This window comes from Neohortaea acidophila, assembly GCF_010093505.1.
Source record: "Neohortaea acidophila strain CBS 113389 unplaced genomic scaffold BDY17scaffold_12, whole genome shotgun sequence".
Lineage (NCBI taxonomy): Eukaryota > Fungi > Ascomycota > Dothideomycetes > Mycosphaerellales > Teratosphaeriaceae > Neohortaea > Neohortaea acidophila.
Window position 1 is genome coordinate 98,023 of NW_022985521.1, and position 27,927 is coordinate 125,949.

The following is a 27,927-nucleotide window of genomic DNA, read 5'->3' on the forward strand; positions in this document are numbered from 1 at the left end:
ATCCACGTGCGAAGGGCGCAGATGGTGTTTCATCACCACGCCACCTGCAAGTACATACTCAATTGAGACAGGCATCGTGGCAACATTTGACAAGTAACACTCGAAAAAACGCCATCAAATACACAGTGTTCAGTCACGTGGGTGGGGTATATCAGGTACCAAGCACACTACTCATCCGAATCCCCCCTCCCTCTCCCTCTTCCCTCCACACCCATAATGCACCACCTCCCCATCCGGATGCACGCGAATAGCAGCCGCTCCAAACCGCTTATGACACACGCGGCAATGGTCCTCCTCCGTGATCCGCACGCGCCGACTGCGCATCCCCGGCTTGCCCTGCTCAATCTCCCGCTCCGTGCCGAGGCGCAGCAGGCGCTCCGTCTTCGCGAGCCGCGCGCTCTCGAGCGTCCGCACGATCCTCTCCTGCCGCGAAATGGCTGTCGAGTGCCGCAGGCGCCCGCGGAAGTAGTCTTCCAACTTGGCGAGCGCGAGGTCGTCGGGCATCATGTTCAGCGTGCTGCTGGCGGGTAGTCGGGCGCCGTGTCGGCTCAGCAGATCGAGGGCTTGCGGCCAGCGGGTTGCGTCGTTGGGTGATGGGGGTTTGAGGTATAAGCGGAGTAGTGTGGCGAAGATGTTGGGCTTGTCCTTTGATACTTGCGTCTGCGTGCGCTGGAAATGGGGCTTTTTGAGGTTGGGTGTGGTCGTGCCGTTTACAAACGTCGACTGCTCGCCGCCTTCTTCGGCGAGGTAGTACGTCTTGGTACAGTAGGCTTCTGCTTTGTCGTAGTCGTGCATCTGAAAGACGTAGATGGTCAGCACCTGCTCGTGGGCGCCCATTGCGCTCAGAACGATTGCGCGGATTTCGAAGAAGAGCGGATCGTCGGTCGGCAGTTGCGCGAGCGTCTTGTCCGTTTTGTACTCCTTGCTCGTCCGAAGGAAGGCCTCCAGTTTCTGTCGGACATCCTGCTTGCCATCGTCGCCAATTGTTGGACTCTTGAGTTCCTGTAGATAGCAATCTACTAGCTGCTGGTGGAATCGAGGCGTCTGATCTCCCAGCTCGTTGATGATGTGGTCCAAGTACCGCACTTCCAGTCGTTCATCGATATCAGCGAGGAAGTGCAACACTTTCTCGCGCGGCAAACGTTCTGCATTGTCGGTGTCTGCGAGAAACACGTCCATGCCAACCTCCGGCTTCTCTCGCACTGGCCACGCCGCAAACTCCAGAATCAAATCAATGAGTTCTGGCGGCAGCTGTTTCAGGTAGGCCACGGTCCGTTCAGGCCCTTGCATGCCCTCAGGTACTTCCCCATCAGCTTCTCCTTTGCCGAACTTCATGAGCATCTCCAGCGCTTGGCGATGAAGCTTCTTGCCATGTAGGAAGTCGATCAGATCGTTGTAGCGATGGCTTTCGTAAAGACTCGCTTGCACGACCTCGGGGTCGCAGAAGTTGTCGATGCGGAACAAGGAGCCGGCGAGGGATGGTGATGCGAGCATGTACGATCGAAACAGAGACGTATAGACGAGTTGGGCAACCTGGAGCAGCTCGGCTTGCCAGTCAATGTCCTTCGTGCCCCCTACAATCACGTCCTGCGGGAGCAAGTTGGCGAAAGCGGGTTGGCCGGTATCAGGATCGAGCACTGGCGGATTTTCTTTGAGCGTACCGTCAGGGTTGAGGTATTTCTGAACCTCGATCCGTGCCTGCGCCAGGAATGATGTCAAACACCACACCGCCACCTTCAAATCCTCGCCCACAAGCGCCTTCTCGGGGGCGGTCGGCTTGGATACGTTGCGCTTGTGCGGACTTGATGCAGCGGAGTCCGCGACTGCAGAAGATTTAATGGATTCGTTATCAGGTTCTTTGCGGGCGTGACCGGTGACTCGGTCCAGTAGTGATTTGCCTGGAGTAGCCGGAGGCTCTTTCGGTGCGTCTTCGGTTTTGGCGTCACTCTCTTCGACGCTCTCTGGCTGAGCATCGTCTTCGGGTTCTTCGGGCAGCTCTGACAAATCTCCCGCTATGCTTCGCGGGTACAATTTGATCACACGATCAGGCGAAGCATCCGCGTCTGTGAACAGGTCAAGACTGGCTCGATATTTCCGTTCGCGAAACAAGCCCGTGGCCTTCTGAATTTTGATCTCCCGGATCCTTTTCGCTTTCTCATCAATGAGTGTATCTTCGAGCAGGTTAAGCAGGCTGATGGCTTCGTCGTAGCGCTGTTTATCCACCAGTTGTGTCAATTGACTGTCGTAAGGCAGAGCATTCATCCGCCAAATGACCCGTTCTGAGGCTACCAGAAAGCGTTTTCCGGCGTGTGCAAGACTGATGTTCGGAGGCGGCACATGTAGTATCGTCGCGAGCGGAACGGGGATGGTCTGTAACAGTGAGAGCGTATCGGGATTTCGAACCTGAAGCGCGCCTCTCTCAGGAGCTTGCAGAGCGAGGAGGTATGGGTAGCTGTAGCCGATTGCCTCAGGCGCTGCTGACCAAGGCACCTGCCTCTTCTCCAGCGCTTTTCCTTCGTTGTCGGCGAATAGCGTGTTTACATCTTTTGCAAGCAATACCTGGCCGTCCGAAAGTCCTGTGGCCATTGGTTTCGGGGTCCAGCCGCCCACCATGTAGCTCATCCCACTGCTGCTCACTGCACCGAATCTTATGCCAGCAAGCTCTGCGGAGCCGGTGTCACTGGAGACGCGAGATGCCGGTCTGTTGATTGGCGTGATGTCTAGTGTCTCCACGTCCACAGCGCTGAAGCCTGCATCCATGCCAGCGACCAGCTGGGTCCCCGTGCTCCACAGCAAGCTCCTTATGTTCATCTCCAAGCTCACCTCCGTCACATCGGGCAGCTGCTCCATATCTTGCCATGTCCAACATACAATTCTCCTCTTGGCGCCGACCGCGAGCCTGGATACCAGGCCGGGAACTCCGGTGTCGGGATCTTTGACAACGTTGCTGGTCACGGTGAAGCAGGTTGCGCCCTTCGATCTTTCCAGCTTGTCGACCAACTCGTACGTTTGGAGGTCGTGGAGGCTGACATAGGCATCGCTCAGGCTGACGAGCACATTCACCTCCTTGATGATGGCCAGCTGCTGGATGGGCTTCTTGCTGAACTTCTCCACGTCGCGCAGCAGCTCTATAGCCTTCGTTTTGCTGGGTGACGGAGGCGGTACGTCGGCATTGTCGGCGGGGTGGTCGGCGATGGAGGTCTCGTTGACCCGGTAGACTTTGAGCCAGCCAGTGTTGAGGCCGACGAGCAGTCTGTCACCGTAGGCGAGGAGAGACTCGATCTTGGCCCGGTCTTTCGGCTTCAGCTCGTGGATCGCCTGGGCTTTGAAGGCGGTGAGCATTCCGCCGGTCGGCATGTGTTATCTGAGGTTCATTCTTCCGTGTGTTTGTCCTTGCTCTTCTCGAATCTGAGCGGCACGACGAGCGTCATCGGATGCTGGGGACATGCTGTTCATAGGCTTGGTCGCAATTGGACATGAGCTGGCGGGCGCTAGCGGGTGTCCTCTTGGCGTCAGCCGCCGCCCCGTGTGGCACTTCTCTGAGACGTGCATGGCTTCAGAGCAGTAGCTGGAAACCAGTTGCGAGTCGGGATGATTTCTTACGCCTGAAAACTGCCTTTGGCCGACTCAACTCTGCTCTGCTTCTCAACTACATCCGACACACTTTCAGCGAGGCTGGCGAGAATCTTATTCAGCACAATGCCCTGCATCGAAACTCCATTTAGGATACACCTATAACCCATGCCTCTTGCGACAGATCTAATAGAAGGCAACCCGAATGTCATTCTTACGTCGTTCACCATCGGTCTACCCTTGCTTACCCTCCTTCTCCCGCTAACACGCCTGAGTGTCGGGGCCACAATCCTGTTGTATCTCTATCTCCGATATGAGCACCTCCTCAACTCCGCACTGGTGCGTTGCACCCCGCCGTCACCAGAGGCTCATCTCCCCTCTCATGAAGAGTGGATCGCAAACGGAGGGCTGAGGAGAATACCGCTTCTACCACCTGCCACCGACCCAGACCGCTGCATTGTTTGCTACGAACTTCCTACCGACCCCACTCAGGTTGCACGATGCGCCCACGTCTTTTGCGCTGAATGCATCGGTGCATGGCGTGCAAAAGGAAACAGATCGTGAGTGCTGCCTTATTAGTTTCAATCGATGGATCTCGTCTGACATCGGGGTCTCGATAGATGCCCGCAGTGCACAATCGTGCTATGGCGAGCAGGCCCAATTGCCCACTCGCAGCTGGAGAAAGTAGTCAAGTTTACGGCCGCAGCGGGACTCGTCTCCGCCCCTATGACCATGTTTGCTCTTTATTGTTGCTTTGCATACTACATCTACGACAGTGAGACCGGATTCGGGATATTCCAGGCCTTACCACTTGTCAGCGTTACCGCCTTGAGTCTCCTGGCTCTGGTCTTCGTCTGGGAAGGTCTGTCGTTCATGCTGGCGCGACGTCGGCTACAAGGCACCAAGTGGTGGGGTGCGGAGCTCGACTCCAATGACGAGCAGGCTTGGAGAATGGCCATGACGGGTATGGCAATGTTCGCCGGCTGCTGGCTTTTACTGGTGTCAGGAACCTGTGAAGCCTACCTTGGGACCTTTACGCCAGTGCTGGAACGGCTCCAGGCGGTCATGAATACACGTGGGTGGCAGAGGAGGTCTTAGCAGTCTTTCCAGCATTGTGTAAGATAGCACTCCAACCCGCTCAATCTTGGATCCGAGACAAGACATGCCATCTCTCAACGCTGTGCTGTACTCAAACAGTAATTAATTGCAGCAATAGCTGCAGATTGCCGGCGATCATTGCCCGCTTCTTACGTACAACGCTTTAACAGAGTGCGCCACCATAACAACGCGGCAAATCAGGAGAGCTCAAGCGACCACTCGTCAAACGCCCATTCCGGCATTGTCTCGATATCCGACAGAGTCAACGCGTTCTCCCCGTAGCCTCCCATCTCCGGTGGCAGCGTGCTAGACGGCTGGCTCACCCCGTTCACTGCTTGAATGAGTTTCATCTTGGGCGCCGCCATCGCGGACGGTTGCTGACATGCCAGGATCTTATAATATACCGCCGTCATGCGGTCCACGGCCTGTTGCATATGTGTCGCCTTGTCGGCGGGGGTTCGCTCTATCTTGACCAGGGCACTCGCAACGACGGCGATCCAGAGCTGTTGTTGTCCACCACCAAGCCGTTCCACCTTATCCGTGAGTATCTCCACGGTATCCATCGCGATGCAGTCGGCGATGTCGAGGAGATTGTCGTCAATCCTACTGAAGGACGACGGGCGAGTCCAGCTGAGGGTGTGACAAGCCGAGAGTGTGGCTCGAAGGTGATCTTGGCTCAGCAGTTGGACTGCATGGCACCCTGAGTCTAACAAACGCCGCTGCGCGTTTAAGATTTTGGCCACGGTATCGATGATGACGGTCTTGGAGAATTTGCGCTCGACTTCCGTTGCAGCTTGTCGAATGTGTCGATCGTGCAGAGCCAGCAAGGTATTGCAAAGACTCAACAGCAACAGAGTGCGGGGCACGTCGGCAGCCTTCTCGCTCCACGGTGGAATTTCATCCAAGTGCGCCTCTAGTTGCTCTGTGTAGTGCTTCGCCATGTCAAACGTGACTGCTTGTTGTTCATCATTGAGAATGGAGTGCACCGACATCCTCAGATGCAAGGACATGTTGGCAACGACCAAGTAGGAGATCCCGGTGAACTCGCGGATGGGCCGTGACATCGGTCGGCTCTGAGTCGCGGAAGTCATATCATCATCATTGATATTGATCGGAGTGATGTAGTCGTAGTTTGGCGATAAAGGAGCCGAGATCATGCCGCGAGTGAATGACGTTTGGAGTTCAAGTTCCAGCACAGCAGTCCATAGTCTTCGTCGCATCTCCTTCTCCAACATCGACGTTGGCTTTTTCTCTGACAAGAGCTCCGGATCTTTATGCAACCCGGCAGCCATGCAATATCTCAAGAGAGTGCCAACATGAATCCACGAGCGTTTGAACTGCGTTCCGTTCACGTTTCGGGCCAGACACAATAAAATGCGGATCTGGAAGTCAAAGATCGTCACGCGCTTCTGCCGTTGCGCGCCGAGCCAGTACTCGCAAAGTTGAATGATCGAGAGGGCGAGCGATTTGCCCGCGGACCGTTTACCGGTATACATCCACGGGCCGGTCTTTCGGAGGCATTGCGAAATCGCCACCATTAGGAGTACAAGAGCAACAAGGTGAGCATCAGCGTCGTCTAGATTTGCCCACATCTTGCGATAGTCCGACAAGAAGCTCGGCAGGTGGAGAACATGATACACATATTCAAAGTTCTCCAAGTAGAGCTGCACAAGCTGATCGGTCTCATGCTGCGCCGGCAATAAAGCCAGAAGATCCGTCTTCTCGACGGGGAGACGCATTGGTGTCATTTCACGGGTCCTGCCTTCAATCTCCCGAACATCCTGCCGTAATCTGAGAAGGATTGGAAAATTGCCGACAATCTCTTTGGACAGGTTGCTGAGCTTTGGAATGTGCGCGATCAGAGACTCTGGGAAAGAGACGCCGTAGAATCTCGTCTTGAATGAGCTGCCCTTGAGGAGGATCGATTTGGGCTCGGGCTCGGCGGGATGTGCAGACGCGGGAGGAACGCTGACGCGCCTGGGGAATTCCTGAGTCGACGTCTCACTCTGCGCAACGAGTAGACGATCCATGTTCTCGCCCATACGATTCAGGGCTTCTTCAAGTTGCGCAATGCGGCGATGCTGTTGTTCCACCTTCGTCGCGAGAGTGGCAGAGGACAATGTCTGAGAATGATCGGTCGCAGCCCGCGCGTTATGAAAGTGGGCAGGCTCCGGGCTGTCTTCAGTTGCAGGTGTTGCGGTCTGCATGGGAATGAAGGTAAGGTCATCGTAGTATTGGCACGCGGCCGTGTGGCCCGCGCGCAAGCAGCGGCCGCAAACTGGAGTAGCCTGGTCACAGGCTAGTTTCCGTCGCCGACATTCTGTGCAAGTGCGGACCTTGCGCCTGCGCTTGCTTTCTCCCTGCAAGCCCGGGAAGGGCGGCGTCAGACGACGGCCACTGGAGGTGGTTGTCATTGGAGAAGCATCGGACATTGTGACGATCAATCATCCTTTGTCGCAGAGTTGGTGTCGGTACGGTCTAAGCTGCTCATTAAACAGATGGCGTGGAGTCGTATGGATATTCTTCGATGACACTCCGCGGTAGAGATAGCTTCTCTACTTTGCGCTCAGGCTAGACGGAGACTTCATCAGCTTTGAAATCTTTACTGCCCCGAACATACGTACTCGGCAGAATGCGTGGTCGCTGCGTGGAATTGGGATTGGTGGGCCCTCAGTACCATCTGTCGGCTTTCCAACCCCAAAGACCCCAGCCTGGCACCATTTTTCGTCGGTCGGTGCGCTGGCGGTACGTATACACAAAGTCGGCGCAGCATCGGACATCGCTATGCAGAATGGAACGGGTAATATGGACGAATCGACTCGGCACACACGACGACTAGTGCGGACAGATGGAGTAGCCGCGTCACGACTGAGAGGGCAATTTCGGCCGAGCCAAGCAATGCCAAGGATGGGAGGACGTGGATGCCAAGCGGCCTCCGCTCCACCTCTCGACTTCATCGAACTGGGCCGAGTGCGGACATTCACTTCATAGAGGGCAGCTAGCGATGAGGTTCCAGGGAGTATCAATTTACACTAGCCACTCGAGTGTGGTACGCCAGGCTACTGTTTAAATCGCGGCTTGAGGCTGACCACGTACATCAGCCGCTCGGTGAAGACGTGACAGATGACGGCTTGTAATGCCGGTAAGGCTCCAAACAAGACTCCTCCAACAGGAAACAAAGCGGCGCCCAGCAATCCGCCCCCAAGCAGCGAGGTCGGCGTGAATCCGTCGTGCTCGTCTAGTTGATGCAACAGACCCGCCACTCGCATCTCCTTCTTCCGTAGTTCGACGCATCGGCGATGGTATTGATCGTAGCGGTAAAAGTAGGCGAGAACAAGCAAGAAGCTGAGCCAACGGCTCAGACTACATATGTTAAGCGTTGCCCTGATTGTGGCGGGCAAAGGGAACTCGGGGTGGAAGAAGGTATGCCACTCCGCCGTCAGTAACACAAGAACGAGATGAGTCGGCAGGAAATGTGCCTCGAACAGCCTCTCGAAGACAATAAACATGTTCAGCTTGTGCATCGTCGGGTGACCCTGGCTCTCCTTTGCGCGGTTGTTGTGCGTAGGCGAGCGTGACTTGAATCTGGAGATGCCTTTACCAACTCGCGCGTCGAATCGGGCACGGCGGCGTTGTGTGAGCAATTCAGCAAACTGCCGAATCGCAAAACCAGTGTCCAGCGAGCCCCACATGTGCCTCAGAGCTTGGGAGTACCGTGCCTCGAGGCCACGAAAGACGCCGCCCACTCCGGTCGAGTTGCTGCTGACGTTGCACTGGCTTGCAGCTGCATACACGACTTGGGTCTTCAAATGCCCAGAAAGGGCGAAGAAGCATTTCAGGAACATGTGCATGTCCTCGCCGATCGCGGTGCAATCGGTGTCCCAACCTCCCACTTTCTTGGCCAGCACGAGTGGTAGGGAGTAGACCGAGGTTGGAATGCACACATTCGCACCTGAAGACGCAGCCGTCATGTTGGAGATGCCTGCACCAGCCCACATGATGTCTGCCGTGCGTACCGGCAGCGGCACGTTGTGCAGATTGCGGTCGAACACCAGCGGCGGGACGTACATGGTTTCGTCCCTGGTATCGACGCTTGCCAAATGGTGTTGCGCGACTTGCCCAAAGTAGCGAGCCGATAGGTGCGTGTCAGCTACAACGATCGTTAGCAATCCCACCGACATGACGGCGTCAGAAGAGAACCGACCGTCCATGATGGTAACAATGACCGTCTTTTGGTTGATCACCCCAGAGAATCGTTTGCAGAACTGCTCAAAGGCCCAATTCACGTTGCTGCCCTTGCCGGCCAACTCATTGGGCACGTTTGCGGGATGGCACGAAAAGTCCATTCCATGGAAGCAAGAACTCGACATCTCAACCAGCCTGGTCGCCTTTACTGCGGCCCCTGGCTCTCGCTCTTCCATCGCCAGCCACACCTGATTTCGCGCGCGTCAGCACGTCACGATCGCAAGTCGATCAAGTTCCAAACGCCACGGTACCTACATGGTACCAGTCCTTCGCATGCGGGTGGCTCGCAAGAACTTGCAGCGTGGCAACCAGCGTCTCAATATCCTCCTTGTATGCCGGAATGATCACCAGAAAGCGAATGCTGCGCGCCGTAGCCGACAAGGCTCGCGTCGACGTTCCAGATTCCCCAGTCAAATTTCGCATAATGTTATTCAGTCCTCGGATCGCTCGAATGGGAAACAAAGCTGAGAGGAAATGCAGGGTGAAAATGTAAAGACACAACACGACTTGTGCGCATGAAGAAGTCCATGAGGACTTTGTCGTTCCAGTGGGTGTTGAAAGCGAGACAACGAGCAGCAAAGCAACGCCTAACAGACTAGCGGCCGGTACAATCCGAGTACCGTATAGCCAGAGCCTGCGATCCATTTTCCGGAGTTTTGTGCGAGAATGCATTGCAGCTGTGTGCTATTGACTTTTGAGGATCTTTCCCCATATATGAGGCGTCGTGCCCTTCGCTCGGCCGAGCGAGATGCGCTATAAAATAGGGGCGTTCGAATCATGACGTCTGACTCGCAAACATTGCGTACTCGGTTCTGTCGTGCCGTCCGGTCTTAAATAATGCATCGGGCCCTACTTGGGATGTCGCAGTCTGTTTGTGGCGGGGAAGTCATGTCAATGTCTGTTGGCCGGCTTCAAACGTCGAAATATCTCACCAGCTGCAATGGAATTTCGCGGCTGGAACGGACAGCCTTCCTATCATAGGATTGATGACGACGTGGAGCACTCTGCTTCCAAACAGAAACGGAAAGCTGGATCGACTGGAAATCGGTGGTTCGACTTGTCACGGTGGTTGAGATCGGTGAGGGTTGTACTCACTGTGTTTGTGATATCATTTCTCACGTTGCTGTAAGTCGTCTCAACGTCCAACGACATCGTCCAATGTGGTGACTGACGACTGCCACAGTGGCCTGCTATATCTTGTGGAGGCTATAGTGGGCAGGTCGAGAGTTCTGTGGAAATACACGATCTACCCATACGACGTTGGTCCCGATGAGCTCGCAAAACCAAGCACGAATGGTCTGTCGGGTGTTGTACCCATTCGCTGCCATTCTCACAACGATTACTGGCGTCGCGAGCCGCTCTATGATGCTCTTCGCACCGGCTGCACGGGAGTGGAAGCAGACGTCTGGCTGTTTGATGGCGAGCTTTACGTCGGCCACGGCGTGACCTCTCTGAGATTGAACCTGACGTTCCAAGGGATGTATGTCAAGCCACTCTTGGCCATGCTTGACCAGAAAAACTCCAGCGGATTGCTCGCAACGAACCCGGGAGCAAGTGCCATCTACGACGCAGATCCGTCGCAGACACTCGTCCTTCTCGTGGATTTCAAAACCGATGGCATTGAAACCTTCGAAGCCGTGCGAGACCAGCTCCGTCCTCTGCGAGACGCCGGTCACTTGAGCTATTGGGACGGCCATGACATCCATCTGAGGGCGGTCACGGTGGTCGGCAGTGGCACCGCCCCGTTTTCTGTCATGACACAGAACCAGACCTATCGAGACATCTTCTACGACGCGCCCTTGGCCGAGTTGTGGGAGGATCCGGAGGAGGCGTTGGCGACATCTGGTGATGTGCAAGAGCTTGATTCTGAAGGCGGCCATGCAAAGGCCACCTCACGGTTGCAAGACATGGATGCGGAAGATTACAGTGTCAGCAATTCGTACTACGCGAGCACTTCGTTCCGGCAGTCGATTGGAATTGTCTGGTTCGGTCATCTCTCCCAGTCACAAATGAGGACCATTCGCGGACAAATACGTGAAGCCAAGCGACGAGGATTGAAAGCACGATACTGGGAAACTCCCGCGTGGCCGACCGCGCTTCGAAATCATGTATGGGGTGTCCTCATCGAGGAAGGAGCGGATGTGTTGAGCGTGGATGACCTGCAAGCCGCTGCAAGGCTGGACTGGACGACTCCGGTTCATGATGTGTGGTGGCGATGATGATGATACGACGAATGGTTGGCGACAGCTGTGCGACTGTGTGATGCAATCTCAGTGATGGAATCGAGAGACCTGAGAACAGATGCAGTAGCACACGTCTTGCGTCCGCGACAGCCACGAGCCTCGGCCTGTCCAGAATGCAAGCACGGCAAGTGCGATCCGAGAGGCGAATCGATGAGGCCAACATCGCCTCGTGCATGACCTTCGGCAAGTGCTTCGAGATGCACATGTGTGGAGGGGTCGAGTGCATGCGCGCGTCCAGGGCCTGTGCTTTGCAGAAGGCTTCCAGGATCTGGGGATCTGTCGCGTGTGAAATGCCGTGCTCGGCCGAGCTTGCTGGAAGAGGAAGGACGTTAAAAAAGACATTGCCCAATAGGGTGGATAGTGCCTATTTTGTTGCGCAATCGCATGCGCCGATGACATTCCTCGCCTTTGACCCCTGTTTCAGGTGGTCACACCGTGATCGGTTGGTCACCGACGGCTGCAGGCAAGAGAACGACCGTTCTGCGAGAGCCACGTGAATGTGATGCCTGAGGCATGACACAAAATGCGCTAGCCGTTTTGGGCCTATCCAAATTTCGTAATCCACTGATGGTGATGGCTGGGCTCTGCACGGCCTGACATTCACCACTCTCGTACTCCACCCATACAGACCAGCACATGGAGAACCTCTCGCTCCATGATGCGGGGCCGCAGCCTCCAGGTGGCGGACAGCAAATGCCTCCTGGACCGCCCCCCGTGCCGCAATTACCACCTCAGATGTTTACGACCGCCGCACAACTACTCGATCTTACGGATAAGAAGCTGATGGTTTCGCTTCGCGATGGGAGGAAGCTCATTGGAGTACTGAGAAGCTGGGATCAATTTGGTGAGACAGCCACTGCCTTGCACACGGAAGGGCCTTGTGGCTAATGCGGAGTCCAGGCAATCTTGTCCTCCAGGACACGGTGGAACGGCTGTTCGTTCAGAACCTCTATGCCGACATCGACCGTGGGCTGTTCCTCGTTCGCGGCGAGAACGTACTACTACTGGGCGAGATCGATCTGGACAAAGACGACTATGTGCCCGCGCCGTTCGAACTAGGGTCGGTGGAGAAGGTGTTCGCCTTGAAGAAGGCAGAGGAGCAGGACCGCAAGAAGACGGACAAGAGAAGGCACAGGAAGCTGGCAGAGCTGGGATTCGAGGGCGAGCATCAGGGAGAGGCAATACTATGACCACCGGGGCGAGCGAGTGCATAGATTGGATGGGCATGGTATGGCATCGAGGAGGGTGAGGGATGCATTCACGCGAAGCGCATCAGAGGCGAGCACTTCCAGAAGTTAAATACGTCTTGAACATGCAGACGTTTCCTCTCCATACGGCAAGACCCTTGCTTGCTCGTCAAGTCTCGGTAGAGTCGAGCCATCACAGCGCGGCCAGTGGGGGATTGGAGGCAGGTCGAGCGTCTACGGTCTTCAATGTTAGACAAAAGCGTTCTTTGAGCTAAAAGCATCGTTCGCGGCATGTGCATGATCCGTTCCGCGGGCGCGGTTTGCAGCGCCGCTGTGGTTTCACAAAGATGACTCGTCCCCTTTGCCTACGCGTCCAAATTGTTAATGGATCACTTTAAATTCACTTCTGTTTCCGCGCTAAAATTTAGCGCCATGGCCAAGCAACTCCACTCCGCAACCTCACCTCATCCTCCTTTCACTCATGCAATAATGCACTCTGCTGATTGCACCATCGCGTCCTCTCTTTCATTCGCTTGATTCCATCGCAATTCGACCAGTACGCATATGTTGTGTAATCATGCTTTTGCTCCTTTGGCTGATCTGTTTATTCACTTGCAGACCATCCCGAAAACACGTGATTCAACAATTCAACCGATGGACGCCCGAGCTGGTACGCGACGATCGTTCCTTCCTCCAATCCTTGTTGACTGTGCATGCTGTCGCGTCATTGTGTTTCCAGTTGTTCCATCTTGCACCTCTTGATGGCGCGCGTGAATGCAGCATTAGTGGCTTGGCGTGCTCGCATTGAGTACTGCTATTTTCGACTTTCATCTGTTTCGTTTCGCTTTCAACATCCACCGCTGCCACCACACCAACCTGTTAGCAGCGTGGACATCCTGGCTGATTGTTGTGCAGACACTTCCTACAATCCGAGAGCTCGCCTGGTCTCGCGGCGCTCGCTCAAACCATGCCCAAACTCATCCTGAAAGGCCCTCGCCGCCGCGAATCCGAACGAGTCAAGACCCAGAGCAATTCTGCCACTCCTAGCCAGTCTGGATCCACACGTGATGACGTCTCACAGAGGGAGACGACTAGGAGCTCATCTCGTAGCCGGGCCCCGTCTCACGCGTCTCACGCATCTGCAGCTGGTGATGGACATGCCGGCACTACAAACCAATCACCGCCCTTTTTCCCCGAAGGCGACAATATTGTAGTCCGCCCGAAACAGCCCCCGGCTAGCAACGGCCGTGGAGCGTCGCAGACTGGAATCTCTCAGAGGCATACTCCTACCATCGCTGAACCCGCCGCGCGGGGTAGAAATCTCTCTCGCTCGCTTGCGAAGCCCAACCGCCCATGGGGTTCCAAAGGCAAGGCACCAGCTCGTTACGACAACGAAGAGACACCAGATCTCGAGCTTCCTGACGCTGTTCGTGTCCTTCCCCTTCGAACTCGCCATCTGCTCGGCTAACCCTTTCAGAACGATCATGTGGAGGAGTTCGACTTTGATAACGAGCCTGATGACGAGGTGGAAGACGATGAAGACGATGTTGATGACATGGACGACCTCGACGAGCTCAAAAACATCAACCTGAACAAGCCGACCACGAACGGAGCTGCGGATGTCATCACCATCTCGTCGGATGACGAAAAGGATTACATTGCCTCAGAGTGGGCTCTGAGCTCCCGACCATGGAAGAACATGTCGGAAGAAGCGCGCATCGTGTACGAGGGAATGCTATGTCATATGATGGACCGACCATTGTATAACGACTGGTCCGTGACGGAAGACTACCAACGCGAAAAAGACAGAGAGATGTTGCGGTATGCCGATCACGTACATCGACAGCACATATGAAGAAGCTGATGAACTTTCCCTAGCTACCTCGAAGACTTCCCCCTTCCTCAGTGGCTTACTCCGCAACCTGAGGCGAAAGATGCACACGCCCAGCTTCTTGAGCGAGTGCGCTTGCGTACTCTTGGCGCTCGCATATATCGCCATCAAGTACAAGTTGGGATCACTGATTGGACTGGAAGGAGCCTTCAACCCCATCACGGGTACGTTCGCAGAGGGAGTAAAGACGGCAACGTTGCTGACTTCTGCATCAGACCGTCTCCGTACGGCGCGGCATATCCACCCCACGGCCAGCGCGTTCCCTCCGGCACCACCGCATCGGCCACAATGCCACAGCCTGCTGGTCATCAATCCTTCGCATACCAAGGTGCCGGATACCCCAATCATACACCGGTCTACTCTCCTAGTGTACCGGTGCATCTCGCAAATACCCACGCGTCACTGCCTGCACAGAAAGCCAAGGGGTAAGTCAGCGCTGCACGTAGCTTTCAGAGTCGTTTCTGACGTAGCGAATAGGAAATATCGAGCAAAGAAGACCGAACTGACGTCCGCAGAGCCGCAGGTGCGCATGTATGATGCACCCACGCCTCCTTACGAGCCAAGAGCAAAGCCGACGGAGTATAAAGGAACAAGCAGCAAACCAGCTCGTCGCACATCGCGTAGACACGCGGAAGCCCAGGAATTCCCATGGAATCGCGGTCTGAACTTTCCTCAAGCTCGAGCGAGCGCGAAATGGGATGAGAGTGGCTATGATCCGGCCACTTTGGCCAGTATGGTCATGACGCGTAAGCAAAACGGCCCCATCCTCCAGCGTATTGACAGGGAGGAGATCGACAGACAGCGTAAGTTTCGGAAACACCAATGAGCGCTTAGAATACGCGCTGACTGTGATAGGCTCATCGCGTGCGGAGAAGAGGCAGTTAAAGGCCGATGGCTCCGACGTTGAGAGGCGCAAGGGTGGACCCAAGAGAAGTTCATCGGCCAACGGAGCCGAAGGTGGGCACAGCGAGCTATACCACTCCGGCCAGTTCTGCTTCGCAACAGATGACGACCAGGCGCGAGCCGAGGCCTTGTTCGGTGACAAGACCCCAGATGCCATCATACTGGCGGCAGAGAAAGGCACTGTACTCCTCGACACATGCAAAAAGCTCATGATCAGCTGGAATCCGGGAAAGAGAGGCTATGCCCAGGACCTCCAGCAGATCGTGTTCAGCGTCAAAGACACGGTCATAACCCGTCAGCAGCTCGCGCGTACGCCGATCCTCACCCGTCGGGCTGCGGAATGCATCATTGATTTCTGCCCCGACATTCTCTGGCGCGACATTCTGCTGCGTATCGTTTCCGAGGCCGGGTACGCAAACAAGCATGTGCGCGACCGCATGTGTGTCAACGGAAACTACTGCGACAAGGCGACCATTACGAAGCGCATTGGATCAGCTTTGGGCCAGAAGCAACAGCAGTCGATTTCGAAGGCGAGCAAGAAACAAGTTGACGGGCCTGCGGATCCCGAGCTCGAGAAGATCAAGGGGTATGCGAAGATGGAGGAAGAGTTCTACAATCACAACATTGAGGACTACAAAAACTACGCCGAGTGGTTCGGGATGCGAACGAGCCACCGTAACAAGTTGGACATCAGTCGTGCTGGGACCAAGCGCAAGGCAGCCGTACTTGCCGAGGACGGGGACGACGATGGAAGTGCTGGCGACTCGCATCAGCCGACCAGCGAGGCGAATGATTTCACAGATCCTCTGAATGGCACGGAAGGTGGTGAAGATGAAGAGGTTGGAGGAAGCGGAGTGGAGAGTGTCGGTGGAGACGATGCTGTGAGCGTACAGAGTGATACTGTGCTGGATGAGATGGTGAGTCCGCTGTCGCGAAAAGCATGGATGAGAGCTTACTGACCATCGTCTATCTAGGATGATGATTGAGACCGACGCCCGAAAGCATTACGACGAGCTTGAGCGCCGCTTTGTGGCTCGCGGAAGACCATGGGCGGTATGATTGATGGAGAACGGCACAGCGGATGCACTGCTCTGCATAATTGAGGGAAGGAAATGAGCATAGTCGACTGGTCTGCATTGACGTGGCACACGGAGCGCATAATCGTTTGCCCAAGACTCCCATTTTGGCATTGGTGAGGTGAGCACCCCACACTGAAGCCTCCAATACAGACTCATGACTTGTCCGCTTCCTTGCCTGTCGAACACTCCTTCCGTCCCAATCAGTAGCGACTTCCACCTTCGTTTTCCCGCGAAAATGGCAGGCGCAGTTGCGGTGCTTCTGTTTTCAAGTTTGGTGAATGAAGCGCGGGCAAGTATCCGACACTGGTTGCAGGCATCCATCATCCTACAACTGCAATCATTAATACAGCACCTATCGACAGCATGGATAATACGAACAGCAAGGAGGCTTGTTCAGATGAAGCTAACCTCATCACAGAGCGCAGAAGTCGCAGCCCCGAAGTACGACAACTGCATGATATGCTCGGTATCCCATTACAGCGGCTGGCAACCTCAGGGCCAATCCCTTCGCCGCCATCCAGCGACGACGAAGATATGGATGAGGCCATTGGTTTTGTTGTTTCAGAGACACCTCCAACACCCAGGCCCAACCCACGACGGCCCTACCTGCAATTTGACGAAGGTGAAGCAGTCCTACCCGATTCCTTTGAAGCACCTCCGTCACCCACAATTGAGCAATCATCTGAAGACGGCGACAACGAGGACCTAGATGAGGCCATCTCGTTTGGTGCTCTTGTGCCGCCACCGCCGCCCAGACTTGAACCCCGACAGCCGTTTGACGACGATGACGACGAAGATGAAGCAATCTCATTTGCTGCTCCTGTACCGCCTCCATCGCCCAGACCAGAGCCGGAGCAGTCATTCAACAACGACCCGGAGGGCTTGGATGCAGCGGTACAATTTGTTCTTCCTGTGCTACCTGGACCGCCCAGGCCCGAGCCGCAGCAATCATCCTCCGACGACGGCGAAGACGACATAGACGAGGCCGTGTCATTTGCTGCTCCTGTGCCACCTCCATTGCCCAGGACTGAGCTACAGCAATCGGTTGGCGACGAGGACGACACAGATGAGGCCATCTCATTTGCTGCTCCTGTACCCCCTCCAGCACCGCGGCCAAAACGAGCACAATTGCACGTCGACTCCGATGAAGACGAGACCGCTACTCCTGATGCTTCTGGGGTACCTTCATCGCCAAAATCCCGGAAGTTGGATGATGGCGTGTTCAAACGGCCGACTTGGTCTGCTTCGCAATTCAGAGTTTAGGAAAGGGAGAAGAAAGAGAAGCAGCAGCAGCAGCAGCAGGCGCAGAAGGGGAAAGCTGAGCGACACGGAGGCGGCATCCAGTCCAGTGTCCAATCAGCTCGAGAAGCAGAACAAGCAGTGGAAATCCCCGAACCAGCGTTTGCATTATCAACGCCGGCAGCTTCTCTTTCGACACCGTCGACTACACCAAACACCACCGTTTGCCGCAAAGCGAATCCTCTCCTGCAGCCCCTCGCCGGCCATGGGATCACCACATATGGCCCCCCACCGGCTGATAACACGATCTACCTCGAGAATAAATCTTCCATACGCTTGCGCGGCGACCCCAACGTGGTAAGAGGGTCAAAAAACGGCAATTACCTGCGAGAACGGACAGCGTTGGTGCTGCATGCCAAGGCCGTCATTACACAAGACTACATGTGCGAAGAGAATGAAGTCTACCGCGAGGTCGTCAACGAGATGCAGGACATCCACGCCAGCAGGACTAGCTGGGAAGAGACCAGGACGAACTATGCTATATTGTTCAACAGGCCTCGACCAGCCTCTGTGAAAGACAAGAAGTGGCGCCCCCCAAAACAGCCGGCAGCGAAGAAGCTGCTCAGCAAATCCGGCGAGGCCGATCTGGCAGCAATGTGGAAGGAGTGCGCCGAGAAACTCAAACGCAAGAGATCCGAGAGTCCGTCTCCGGGAAGGGTTAAGAAGCCAAAGATCAAACTCCAAAAGCGGCATTTACGATACACGGCGCCTGCTTCGCCTGACATCAACTGTGTGAGACCTGATGAGCCTAACAACATTCGGAATAATCTGACCTACCGACCGAAGAAAGAGGGGAAAGGCGATTCGTCGAGGGAGGAAGAGGGTGCAGCACGGCAATATTGCGCGAGATGCGGGAGACTACCTCGCGCACCGGACTTCACAGCGCTCATTACTTGCTTTGTATGCGGTCAACGGGCCTACTGCAGTTTTGTATGCCAGGAAGTGTGGAAGACCATGCCTTGTGGTCGGGGATGTCGACCAGAGAAGAAGACCAAGGTGCGAGAGATGCTCCCGAACCGACAGCGCGGGGAATCTCTCGGCCGCTTCAGAGACTCGGCCGGATTGCCTCCCAGGGAAAGGAATGACCCCCAAGATGATGCCGTTGAGCTGGATGCCGACGAAGATACGGACATGTTGGACTTCTCCCCGGCGGAAATCGCAGAGCAGAGAAAGGCACTGGCAATGTTTGAAGCTCGCAAGAAGAAGCCGGTACTCACGAGCGATCCTGGGGATCGGAAGATCTGCGGACATCGAATCATGGAAGATCTTCGAACCCTTCAATACATGGTCAAGGGGAGCGGGGGCGATGCCACGGGGGAATGGGTCCGCGCGGTCGACCTACATGGCCCTGACTGGACGAAGAAGATGGAAGAGTACTGGGAAGGGACGGCCGAAGCGTTCGAGGCGCGAGAATTCCTGGAGAATCCAAACCCGGACCACGACGTCGAGCCTGGGCCCTTTGGACGCTTCATCCTCAAGGCCGAGATGGAGATGGAGAGGGCGTTTAGTTTTGAGATTCGAGACTTCGAGCGGCCTAGTGAGAAGGACATCGAGGATGGAAATTACTGGTGGGCAGCGGATGATCTGTCGCCGAAATGGGATGACGCGCTCCGCACGTACTGGCGAAGATGCGCCGTGGCTGAGAAGTGGAATGCCGCTAAGCTGTGGGTTGAGGAGAAGGGCTTTGTTCGGCGGGAAACCGACTCGTGAGCATGTGTGTGTGTTGGGGGTGCACGATGATCGCGTACACCGTCTCTTAGTTGGCGCATTCGTTTGTTGAGGATGTGCATTTCTCAGCCCGAGCGGGCTAGCAACGTAGCTGCTTGCTACAATGATGAGCATCGCAAGGTCCGCTTCTTCTGCTCTTCATGGGTCGGGTGAGTTGGGATGATGTTGATGTGTTGTGCCCTCAGGCAGCAAGAGCGCTGCTTACTAAGCCTGCGTCGGCGCGTCTGGGCCCCGACACGCCGAGCAGTCAGCCACGAAGGAGACCTCACTCCATCTCATCCTCCCCTTCCATCGCCTCGGAGTCAACCGAAATGGATGGCACTTCCGGTCTAGCAATGCCTACTTGGCTCCAGGATCGAGGACCTGCGCCGCGAACCCGGACAGCACGCAGCGCATGACTGAATAACGCTAACCCCTGCCTTCACCCCCGGCGCGCTACACAACATGGCGAGTTACTCTACCACAAACTTGCCGCCTTTACGGCCCCCTCCCACACCGCACTCCCCTTCTGGCCAACGTTCGCAATCTCAGACTTCCCTGCGCAGCGATTCCAGCCTCTCCACCACCTCTACCGACTCTGCGCACGCCGCCGGCATGTCCACGGGCCGGAGATCCCCATATATTCAGCAACCTGCACAGCGCCCACCGCCGCCAGCAAGCAATGCAAGTTTTCCTCTTGGACCACGTTTCCAGTATCGAGGTTCGATGGATAGCCTTCCGCGTGCCGCATCCCCTCAAATCCAAGCACCTCAAGTCAATCGTCATGCCCGACAACACAGCCAGGGCTTCTTTGAGCCTTCGCTGCCGCATGCTACTTCCAACACCAGCGGCTTGAGCGCTTCGCAGATAGCGGCCCAGACTGCTATGCAACATGTCTCGCCTCCTGCTTCTGTCAGCAACGAGCGCAAGCGATCCTATCCCGGCCTTGCGCCTATCGGTACTGGGCCGGCTGCGTCCTATCGCAAAGGAAGCGACACATTGAGTCCACCCCTTCAGTCCACGGCCACTATGACTTATTCAAATGGCATTGTTGGGGGAAACAAGCTTGCGGCCACCACCGCTGCGAATGTCGTCTTTCCTACAGGTAGAAGCCCGCTGCCTTCACCCGGTCTACCTCCGCAGCCGCAACCGCACCAGCTGCACATGTCACCACCCATTGGTCCCCCGGAGAAGGAACCAAAAGCCAAAACTTCGAAGATGAAGCTCTTCTCCAAACCGAAGAACATATCTCTTTCGAAGGAAAAAGAGGGCAAGACTCAGCCGAGTCTTCCTTCGCCGAGCAAAAGTGTGCTGGGGCCCAGCTTGACGAGAACCGGCTTCCCGAATCAGTCCACTACCAGCCTCGCAGACATCGGCTCCAGCGCAAGCTCATTGTACTCTTCCGCCAATGCTTCCACTTCGACGCTGGTACCAGCTACATCAGAAAGGGATAAGGAGAAGCGGCACAATTTCCTGTCCAGGCAAAAGAACAAGCTCAAAGAAGATCCCCCGCAGCTCTCTCTATCATCGGCGCATTCCAATTCCCAAGCCACGAATCCTGACAAGCCGCAGCCACTGTACTCCTTTGTGCCCGACTCTCCGGCCGCAAGTACCTTCTCCAAAGCCGTGTCCGGGTTTGACCTGCGACACGGCGGTCGAGCATTACGGGAGAAGAAGCGAGAGGAGAAGGCGCAAGCCAGACTGGATCTCGTTCCGGTCACGTCCAACATGTCTACGACTGGGGTCAATGAACAGTTCGGGCCTGGCAGCTATGACTCCAACATGGCTTCTGTTTCGACTGCCACCAATATCTTCGCCCTTCCCAACGACACCTTGCCTCCCATTTCCGCCCAACAGTTCTCGAGCATCGGCGCTTCCATGGGCCTGACTGGGATTGGCCCCGATGATGCTTGGCCATTGCTCAAAGCACGACTTCTGAACCTCTTCTCAGGCGAGCAGCTACGTACGCCAATCGAAGATTTCAACGCTTTGGTCGGCGTGCACATTCGACGATGTGTGCAGAGGAAGTCGCCGGTTGTGCTCGTGGAAGATCTACGCGAACTCCTCCACACAGGCTTCAGCAGTTTGGCTCAGACTCTACGCGGCGTCGCCGAGGACAGGTTGGTCACCAAGCTGGTCGAGATGTGGATAGGGGTGTATGGGTCCATTCTGCCCTTCCTACAAGCCGTCTTCCTCCCCATGGATCTGGAGTTCAAGGGGAGAGGCATCATCATGACGGTGCGGGAGGCGCAGGAGTTCTGGGGCGCAATGCCGGAGGCTCTCAAGTCAGATGAGCGGCCGACGTCATCCGGCGGAACCATGCGATTGCCAACGTTGGGGGAGGAGCTCGATGTGCGACGCATCACCCTCATCACCTTTCGAGACACCGTGCTCCTCCCTCGGCACGAAAGCCTCATGGCCATTTTCAGCCGACTTTCGCTGAACAGCATCAACGCCACCGCCTCACCTGATCTCAATGAGCCTGCGAGACCACATGCTCGAAGCGATCCTGCCACTAGTGGGGCAGAGCGGCCAGACACGGCCGGCAGCCTCAGTCCGCACATGAGTAGCTTCAACTCGCAGGGCTCTACACTGCTTGACGCAGCCAGCAGCTCGTCTGGGGGAGCAATGAGTCTCGCAAGTCGAAGCCGAGCGACTTCGAATACCTCGGCGGGATCATTCGGCACAAATCTTCCCCACTTGACGCCTGCGGGCACGCAAGGCTCATTCAGTGCGACTGCGGCACCTACGTCGCCACCAACAACATTTACCGACCCCACTACCATCACGGATACAGTGGCAAGGATGCTGCAGTGCTTGTATGTCCTGGCGAGCTGCCAAACGGGCGACGTGGGGCAAGGGGTGGTGGAGCGCTTGACGGGCGCACTCAAGTATAACTGGCTTGGGCGTGGGCGAACGGGGCGGGACCGACGTGGTTGGGTGGGCATGAAGAATCCGCCTGGCCAGAGGATAGGACTTGTTGGTGCTTAGTTGGGATTGGCCTATAACGACCTGGTCTTGGGTATGTTCCATTGGAGGCATGTATCTACTACCTATGCAGCGAATTTCAGCCTTGCATGTGGAGAATCAAAGTGACATGTTGAGCTGCTACGATTGCGCGGAGTTACGAAGGAGCCGTGGTAAACCCGTGGTGGACGAGGCTCGCAACAAACTCCGTGCCTGAATTACTAATAGATGGAGGCCTGGCCATTTTGATCGGGTTGAGATCATCGTATCCAGCTGCTGACGCAATTCGATTGTCGGTCCCTTGATGTTACGAGGTTACCAGCTTCACCACTTTCCAACTCGACGGATCTGTAGACTGACCGAATGGGGAATGCTCTGCGATGACTCCCTTCCAGGATCGGCGTCAAGTGCAGCACCACGCTGAAAAATCATGGCGGCGCCAAGCGGAGTTTACAACCCGACAGCTCGTTGAGACCTGCCAATCACCGACATAGCATGTGCGCGGGGGAAACGAGCATCGCCTTCGATGGAAAGATAAATAGGACCGTCCATCCGCCCATCGGCACAAGGCAGCCACAGAACCCAACACTATGACGACCGCCGTCGCCGCCGCCGCCATCCCCGCAGGCATTGTCTTGCCCAAACTCGCCGCGTACAATGTGATCGAAGCACACTACAAAGTGGTGCAAGGCGTGCCCATCCCCGCCTCGGTGTTCATCCCCAAAGACATCCAGCCCGGCAGGCACCCCGTCCACGTTCGCTGGCACGGCGGCTGCTTCATCACCGGCCATCGCGCCCTGCCCGACTGGTTTGGCGCCTGGCTGCTCGACTTCTCCCTCACCCACAATGCCATCCTCATCTCCCCCGACTACCGCCTGATGCCGGAGTCAAGCGGGCTCGACATCCTGGACGACCTGCGCGACTTCTACACCTGGCTGTCCACCCCGGCCAACCTCGCCTCTCTCCTCCCCGCCGGCGTGCAGCCCGATGTCGACCACTTGCTGGTGACGGGAGAATCAGCCGGCGGCTGGCTGGCGCTGCAGTCCGCCCTCCTCCCGGCCTCGCGCCCGCGCATCTCCGCCGTCATCTCGCAGTACCCCATGATCGACCTGCGCGACAAGTACTACACCACCGCCTACGAGAAGCAGCTCTTCGCCCCCACCGCGCCGCAGCTCGACCCCAGCGTGTTCCGCGCCTACGTGGACCGCATGACGCCCGGCGCCGTCATCACCAGCGCTCTCCCGCCCGACCGCTTCCAGCTGGTCGTTTCCATCCTGCAGCAGGGCTTGTTTGGCAAGTACTTCGGGCCGGACAGGCGGCTCTATCCGATGGAGGCATTGGACAGTCTGACCGACGGGGAGGAGTTGCCTCCTACGTGGGTCATGCATGGCACTGCCGATACCGGTATCCCGGTCGAGGGGACATATCGGTATGAGAAGCGCTTGAAGCAGCGACTTCCCCGCGCAAGAACGCTATTTCATTACGAAGAAGGAGCGGACCATGGGTTTGATAATGCGGAGGGCGTGGGGCTGCAGACTGATTGGGTGAAGAAGGGGGTGGAGTTTGTCGAGCAGTATTGGCCTCAGCACTGATCAATCGTTGTGATCAATGGACACATGGAGGGGAACGGTGGGAGTAAGAGTTTGGCAGCTACGTAAAGCCTATAGCCTCCCCGAAGTGAAGTCCGCCGAGGGCATGCGGCCGTAAATTGTCAAAGGGCCTCTCACCCTCCGGTGTCGTTTCTCCTATTCAATCCTCAACCTCCACTCCTCAGATATCCTCGCATTCGACATGGCCGAATGGCAAAAGATGTGAGCCAACCCCACTCCAGAGGAGAGGGATGCCCGAAATTAATCAAACCGCACTCAGCTCATCTCCTTCAAATCGTATTTTGCGAAAATAACTCAAACAAAATATCGATCAGAACGCTCGTTATCCGTCAGCTCAGGACGCCACTTCGTCTCCCGTACCACGGGCAGCTTCGAAACAGTTCGACAAAATCGGTCTCCGCGCAAAATGCAGCAGGAGAAAGGTCGATGAAGCCGCGGTGCATCGGGAGGAGATAAGTTGATGCGTCGGCGAGTGAGCGACCATACCCGAGAAGCACTCTTCTCCGAAGATCGAGCGCGACTCATGCCATGCTCCGGTGTGCTATGGCAACAAATGTCCGGCTCGTAATCACCCCCTCTCTCCGCTGGCGCAGTGCTTCTCTTGCGATCTTTCCAGCTGGATGAGCTGAGCTGCATCTGACCGGCGTCTGGGGCAAGCCACGCATGACGCTTCTAGTACCAGCTCTGCCATCCATCTAGTCTAGAAAGCAAGAGGTATCTGCGGTAGCGAGAAGAGAAGGAAATTGTGACAGAGGAGCGGGATGGAAGGGGCTAACGTAGTTCCGCAACATTACCGACGGAAATGTCATCGCTTTCCGCAAGCTTTCCGGTCGCAAAGAATGTATCGAAAGCCGTTCACGTCGTCCAGTGGGTATCGTCAATGTCGTCGGAGTCTCAAAGTGCATCCAGATGTTGGGTATCTTGGAACTCCTGAGGAATCGACGTCGTCCAGAGGGTATCGTAATCGTCTTGAACCCAAAGGGGAAAGGGGGGAAAGGGTTTCCGTAAACGCTACTGCGAGTGCAGAGCACGACGCAAGAACGCTCACAAAAGAACACAATTTTGCGCAAATTCCAGCCGTGGAGGCTGCATGATGCGTCTAGTCCCCGCGCGGATGGGCAGCAGGGGAATAAAAGGGACCAGACACTGCTCGGTTGGAGCAAATTTAATCAGCCGCCGAAAGGTCCGATCGTATATCTCGCGGATAACTCAGAACCAGGTCTGATGGCCGATCAGATGGTAAAGGTCAAGTGGCGGGACCGAGGCAAGCTCATGACTGCTCGCCTCGACGAACGGGATCGGCGAATGGATTTTGGGTGGACTGTAGGTAATTCGAACTGAAGGCATGCTCGGGTGACGTGACTTCGTAGTGGCCGTGGCTGGATGCGCGGACATGAACTGGTCTGCGGATCGCAGCGTCGACGACCTGGCCATTGACGGATCCAAATTTCTCGCTGTGTGGGCTGAATCCAGTGTTGATGATTGGAGATGTCGCGCTGTGAATCTCCACGGTCGGAACGTCGCGATTGTGGGTCGCTTGTTTGTAAGTCGGAATTCTGAGAAGACCGTTTCGTGGACGTTTCTCGGGTGTAGACTCCTCGGAGGGTTTGAGGTTCGCTTCCCAAGCATCGTCATCACCGCCCTTGAGCATGAAGACGAGCGCACGGAAAAGTCCAACCAGCGCGATAATGACCCAGATCAGCACGACACAGCTCGAGATGATGGCTTCTTGCCGAATGCCGTCTTGAACAAAGTTGATCACGTGAAACATGGCTGCGGTGATGGCATCTGCCGCGCCGCCGTTGGGGCCGGTGGCCAGAATGTCTGCCTCCGACCCGGACACCTTTGCAATGGTGCCCAGGGAGAAGGTGTTGTTCGGCAGCATGGGGAGGTCGACATGCGCGTGATCACTGACCCAGGTCAGGCCTTTCTCGATGCCTTGCACTTTCATCAACACCAGACAATTCAAGACGTCCAGGATCGGCTCGTACAGGACAGTACCGCCAAAAGTTTCGTTGAGGACATGAATTGTCTCGTTCACGAAGATGTTCAGCGTGTTGTTGACGGCCGAAGTCGTGGTATTGACCCAGCCAAACACATCGTGATTGATCTTGTTGCTGGTGTCGGTGATGATGTCGTTGACTCCGTCGGCCCACTGCTCACTGGCGTCGTTCAGGTCGTTGATGACGCGATCGGCGAACCCAATGACTTGATTTTCGAGCTTCGGCACCTCCTTTTGAATGAGTTTGAGGAGGATATACTGGCATGCGCAGCCCAGGAGGCCGGCAACGCCAAGAGACAGCACGAAGAGAGCGGGTATGGTGGTAGCATAGGCAACGGTCCAGCGCACGAGGTTCTGCCGGCGACGAGACTTGAATTTGTCCGCGATCTTGAGACCAAAAGTGGATGTGTACGGTCTTGAAGCGATATACACAGCGTCGAGGGGGTCGAAGGCATCGCTCTTGACCAGGCGTGCTCGCTCTTTGGTGAATCGCCAGCGCCTCATTTCTTTCCACGCCATCGGAATCATTGCCAGGGCGGCGAGGACGATGAGAGTAATGAGGAAGACCTTTTTCGCAAGCATGGCGATGTCCACCAGATCGTCGAAGAAGTCGGTGATGCCGTTGTTGTCGGAGCAGAATGTCAACTGCTTCTTCTGGGGCACGGGGAAGATTGAGCGATCCACGGTGTATGTTGGCAAGGCGTCGTTGAGCAGTTTCTTGACCTCCTCAAACGGGAATTCGATGGCCGTCTGGGTGAGGTTGTGCACCTGAGCGAAGGTGGGGATGGAGGCGTTGAGCTTTTGAAGATCCGAGTCGTAGCCAGGGGGAAGCTGCAGGCTTTGCAGCTTGCTGATCTCGCTGGTCAGATCTATGGTGGGAGGCGTGAGCTTGTCGCCGGTCAGGAAGCTGCCAATTTTGTCAATGTCTGCGATGAAGCCGTTCATGGCCTTTTCGAAATCGCTTGCCGCATCGCCCAGGTCGTCTCCGATGCCCTTTGCCGTGGCGTTGAGGGCGCCTCCTACATCTTCGGCGATGGCGATGCCAGCGTGCAGGCTGCCAGTCACGGCAAACGTGATCAAGCAGATGTAGTTTTGGGTGAGGAAGTTGATGATGAAGACAACGATGTCTTCGACGCCGGTGATCATCAAGAGCAGAGACTGCATGAGGCCGTTGATAGCCTTTTCGATGCCCTGTGCCGTGAGTTCGTTGGCACCCTGGGCCATGTAATAGGGCATGCTGGCCATGGCCGAGCCGACGTTTTCCACCGAGGTGCACATGCTGAGGGCCTCTTTCCGCGCTTGGGCGAGGTCGTTGTTCAGGCCGGCGACGGCGAAGAGGGTGCGGACGAGGACGAGAAGGAGGAGGATAGTCCAGCGGTTGATCCATGTCTGGGAGAGATTCGCTCGAAGGCCGAGGTAGGGTGTCGGGTATGGTTCTTGTTGTGAGGGAGGTTGTGGTAAATCTCGGGTAGCGTAGTAGTTGCGCATCTCATGGCCGCCAGCGGAAGGAGATGGAGGCGCGGGATTTGGGAAGTGCTGTTGGTTCTCTGGGGAAGCCATTGCGATGGAAGAGGGCGAAAATCGTGATATGCCTGGGGAGGGAGGGGTTGTGAGTGGATTGTCATTCGCAACCGCGGAGCAGGGAGGGAGGGATGAGGATTGAAGGAGAGGGAATGAGCGAGGCAGGGGATTCAGCGTGACGCGAACATGATGTCGTGGTTGTTGGAAGTCAAGCAGTGACTGGAGAGACAGTGGCGCATAGACGCGGATGGCGAGTCGACAATCAATGAGACTCGTTGCGTCGATGGGTGCGGGGAGGCAGGTGAAGTTGTGGTGAGGTGGACAATGAACATCGACAATACAAAGACGGATGGATGCATTAAGAAGCAGCAGACAAAGAAAATGGCACGTACCATGGTGTTGACGAGCCGGCCGGTCATGCGGCGGGGGATGTTTGTCGTCCAAGACAGAGGCATGTCGTTGCAGTGTAGCAAGAGCAAGGCGTTTCGCAAACACTCGACCAATCAAGCGGCGTGGTGGGTGGATGAGGGTTGCACGCGAAACGACGCGGGGATTAGCGCGAGGCGTAGGCGCCGACGCTCTGCAAGACAAAGCGCGCGGAT

General features: G+C 56.1%; 11 protein-coding genes across 11 annotated transcripts; 7 read left to right on the forward strand and 4 right to left on the reverse strand.

The window, feature by feature from the left end:
* Positions 1-2: 2 nt before the first annotated feature.
* On the reverse strand, positions 3-3,434 carry BDY17DRAFT_304788 (vacuolar sorting protein 39 domain 2-domain-containing protein). Its single transcript, XM_033734770.1, has one exon. The coding sequence runs from the start codon at positions 3,355-3,357 to the stop codon at positions 172-174; it is 3,186 nt and encodes a 1,061-aa protein (XP_033585549.1). The 5' UTR covers positions 3,358-3,434; the 3' UTR covers positions 3-171.
* Positions 3,435-3,558: 124 nt separating this feature from the next.
* BDY17DRAFT_46877 (uncharacterized protein) lies at positions 3,559-4,218 on the forward strand. The gene has a single exon (XM_033738419.1). It carries the CDS (start codon positions 3,742-3,744, stop codon positions 4,135-4,137), a length of 396 nt encoding a protein of 131 aa, XP_033585550.1. The 5' UTR covers positions 3,559-3,741; the 3' UTR covers positions 4,138-4,218.
* Positions 4,219-4,734: 516 nt separating this feature from the next.
* BDY17DRAFT_304790 (uncharacterized protein) lies at positions 4,735-7,501 on the reverse strand. Its single transcript, XM_033734771.1, has 2 exons — positions 7,296-7,501; positions 4,735-7,242 (listed from the first exon to the last, which is right to left on the reverse strand). The coding sequence occupies exon 2, from the start codon at positions 7,101-7,103 to the stop codon at positions 4,869-4,871; it is 2,235 nt and encodes a 744-aa protein (XP_033585551.1). The 5' UTR covers positions 7,104-7,242; positions 7,296-7,501; the 3' UTR covers positions 4,735-4,868.
* A 229-nt stretch (positions 7,502-7,730) lies between these two features.
* On the reverse strand, positions 7,731-9,561 carry BDY17DRAFT_319069 (glycosyl transferase family group 2-domain-containing protein; the record flags this gene model as incomplete). The annotated part of the gene is made up of 3 exons (XM_033736243.1): positions 7,731-8,821; positions 8,876-9,104; positions 9,172-9,561. 3 exons carry the CDS (start codon positions 9,559-9,561, stop codon positions 7,731-7,733), a joined length of 1,710 nt encoding a protein of 569 aa, XP_033585552.1.
* A 295-nt stretch (positions 9,562-9,856) lies between these two features.
* Positions 9,857-11,135, forward strand: BDY17DRAFT_327791 (uncharacterized protein; the record flags this gene model as incomplete). The annotated part of the gene is made up of 2 exons (XM_033737732.1): positions 9,857-10,041; positions 10,100-11,135. The coding sequence occupies 2 exons, from the start codon at positions 9,857-9,859 to the stop codon at positions 11,133-11,135; spliced, it is 1,221 nt and encodes a 406-aa protein (XP_033585553.1).
* Positions 11,136-11,649: 514 nt separating this feature from the next.
* On the forward strand, positions 11,650-12,698 carry BDY17DRAFT_304796 (uncharacterized protein). Its single transcript, XM_033734772.1, has 2 exons — positions 11,650-12,003; positions 12,060-12,698. The coding sequence occupies exons 1-2, from the start codon at positions 11,796-11,798 to the stop codon at positions 12,347-12,349; spliced, it is 498 nt and encodes a 165-aa protein (XP_033585554.1). The 5' UTR covers positions 11,650-11,795; the 3' UTR covers positions 12,350-12,698.
* Positions 12,699-13,313: 615 nt separating this feature from the next.
* On the forward strand, positions 13,314-16,126 carry BDY17DRAFT_327793 (uncharacterized protein; the record flags this gene model as incomplete). The annotated part of the gene is made up of 7 exons (XM_033737733.1): positions 13,314-13,772; positions 13,824-14,167; positions 14,225-14,401; positions 14,453-14,662; positions 14,715-15,040; positions 15,093-16,057; positions 16,115-16,126. The coding sequence occupies 7 exons, from the start codon at positions 13,314-13,316 to the stop codon at positions 16,124-16,126; spliced, it is 2,493 nt and encodes an 830-aa protein (XP_033585555.1).
* A 456-nt stretch (positions 16,127-16,582) lies between these two features.
* On the forward strand, positions 16,583-19,644 carry BDY17DRAFT_313593 (uncharacterized protein; the record flags this gene model as incomplete). The annotated part of the gene is made up of 4 exons (XM_033735730.1): positions 16,583-17,457; positions 17,488-19,224; positions 19,279-19,366; positions 19,432-19,644. 4 exons carry the CDS (start codon positions 16,583-16,585, stop codon positions 19,642-19,644), a joined length of 2,913 nt encoding a protein of 970 aa, XP_033585556.1.
* Positions 19,645-19,951: 307 nt separating this feature from the next.
* Positions 19,952-22,216, forward strand: BDY17DRAFT_313594 (HbrB-like-domain-containing protein; the record flags this gene model as incomplete). The annotated part of the gene is made up of 1 exon (XM_033735731.1): positions 19,952-22,216. The coding sequence occupies one exon, from the start codon at positions 19,952-19,954 to the stop codon at positions 22,214-22,216; it is 2,265 nt and encodes a 754-aa protein (XP_033585557.1).
* A 566-nt stretch (positions 22,217-22,782) lies between these two features.
* On the forward strand, positions 22,783-23,784 carry BDY17DRAFT_257626 (Alpha/Beta hydrolase protein; the record flags this gene model as incomplete). Its single annotated transcript, XM_033731703.1, has 1 exon — positions 22,783-23,784. One exon carries the CDS (start codon positions 22,783-22,785, stop codon positions 23,782-23,784), a length of 1,002 nt encoding a protein of 333 aa, XP_033585558.1.
* Positions 23,785-25,072: 1,288 nt separating this feature from the next.
* Positions 25,073-27,292, reverse strand: BDY17DRAFT_257864 (uncharacterized protein; the record flags this gene model as incomplete). Its single annotated transcript, XM_033731723.1, has 1 exon — positions 25,073-27,292. One exon carries the CDS (start codon positions 27,290-27,292, stop codon positions 25,073-25,075), a length of 2,220 nt encoding a protein of 739 aa, XP_033585559.1.
* Between the last annotated feature and the right edge of the window lie 635 nt (positions 27,293-27,927).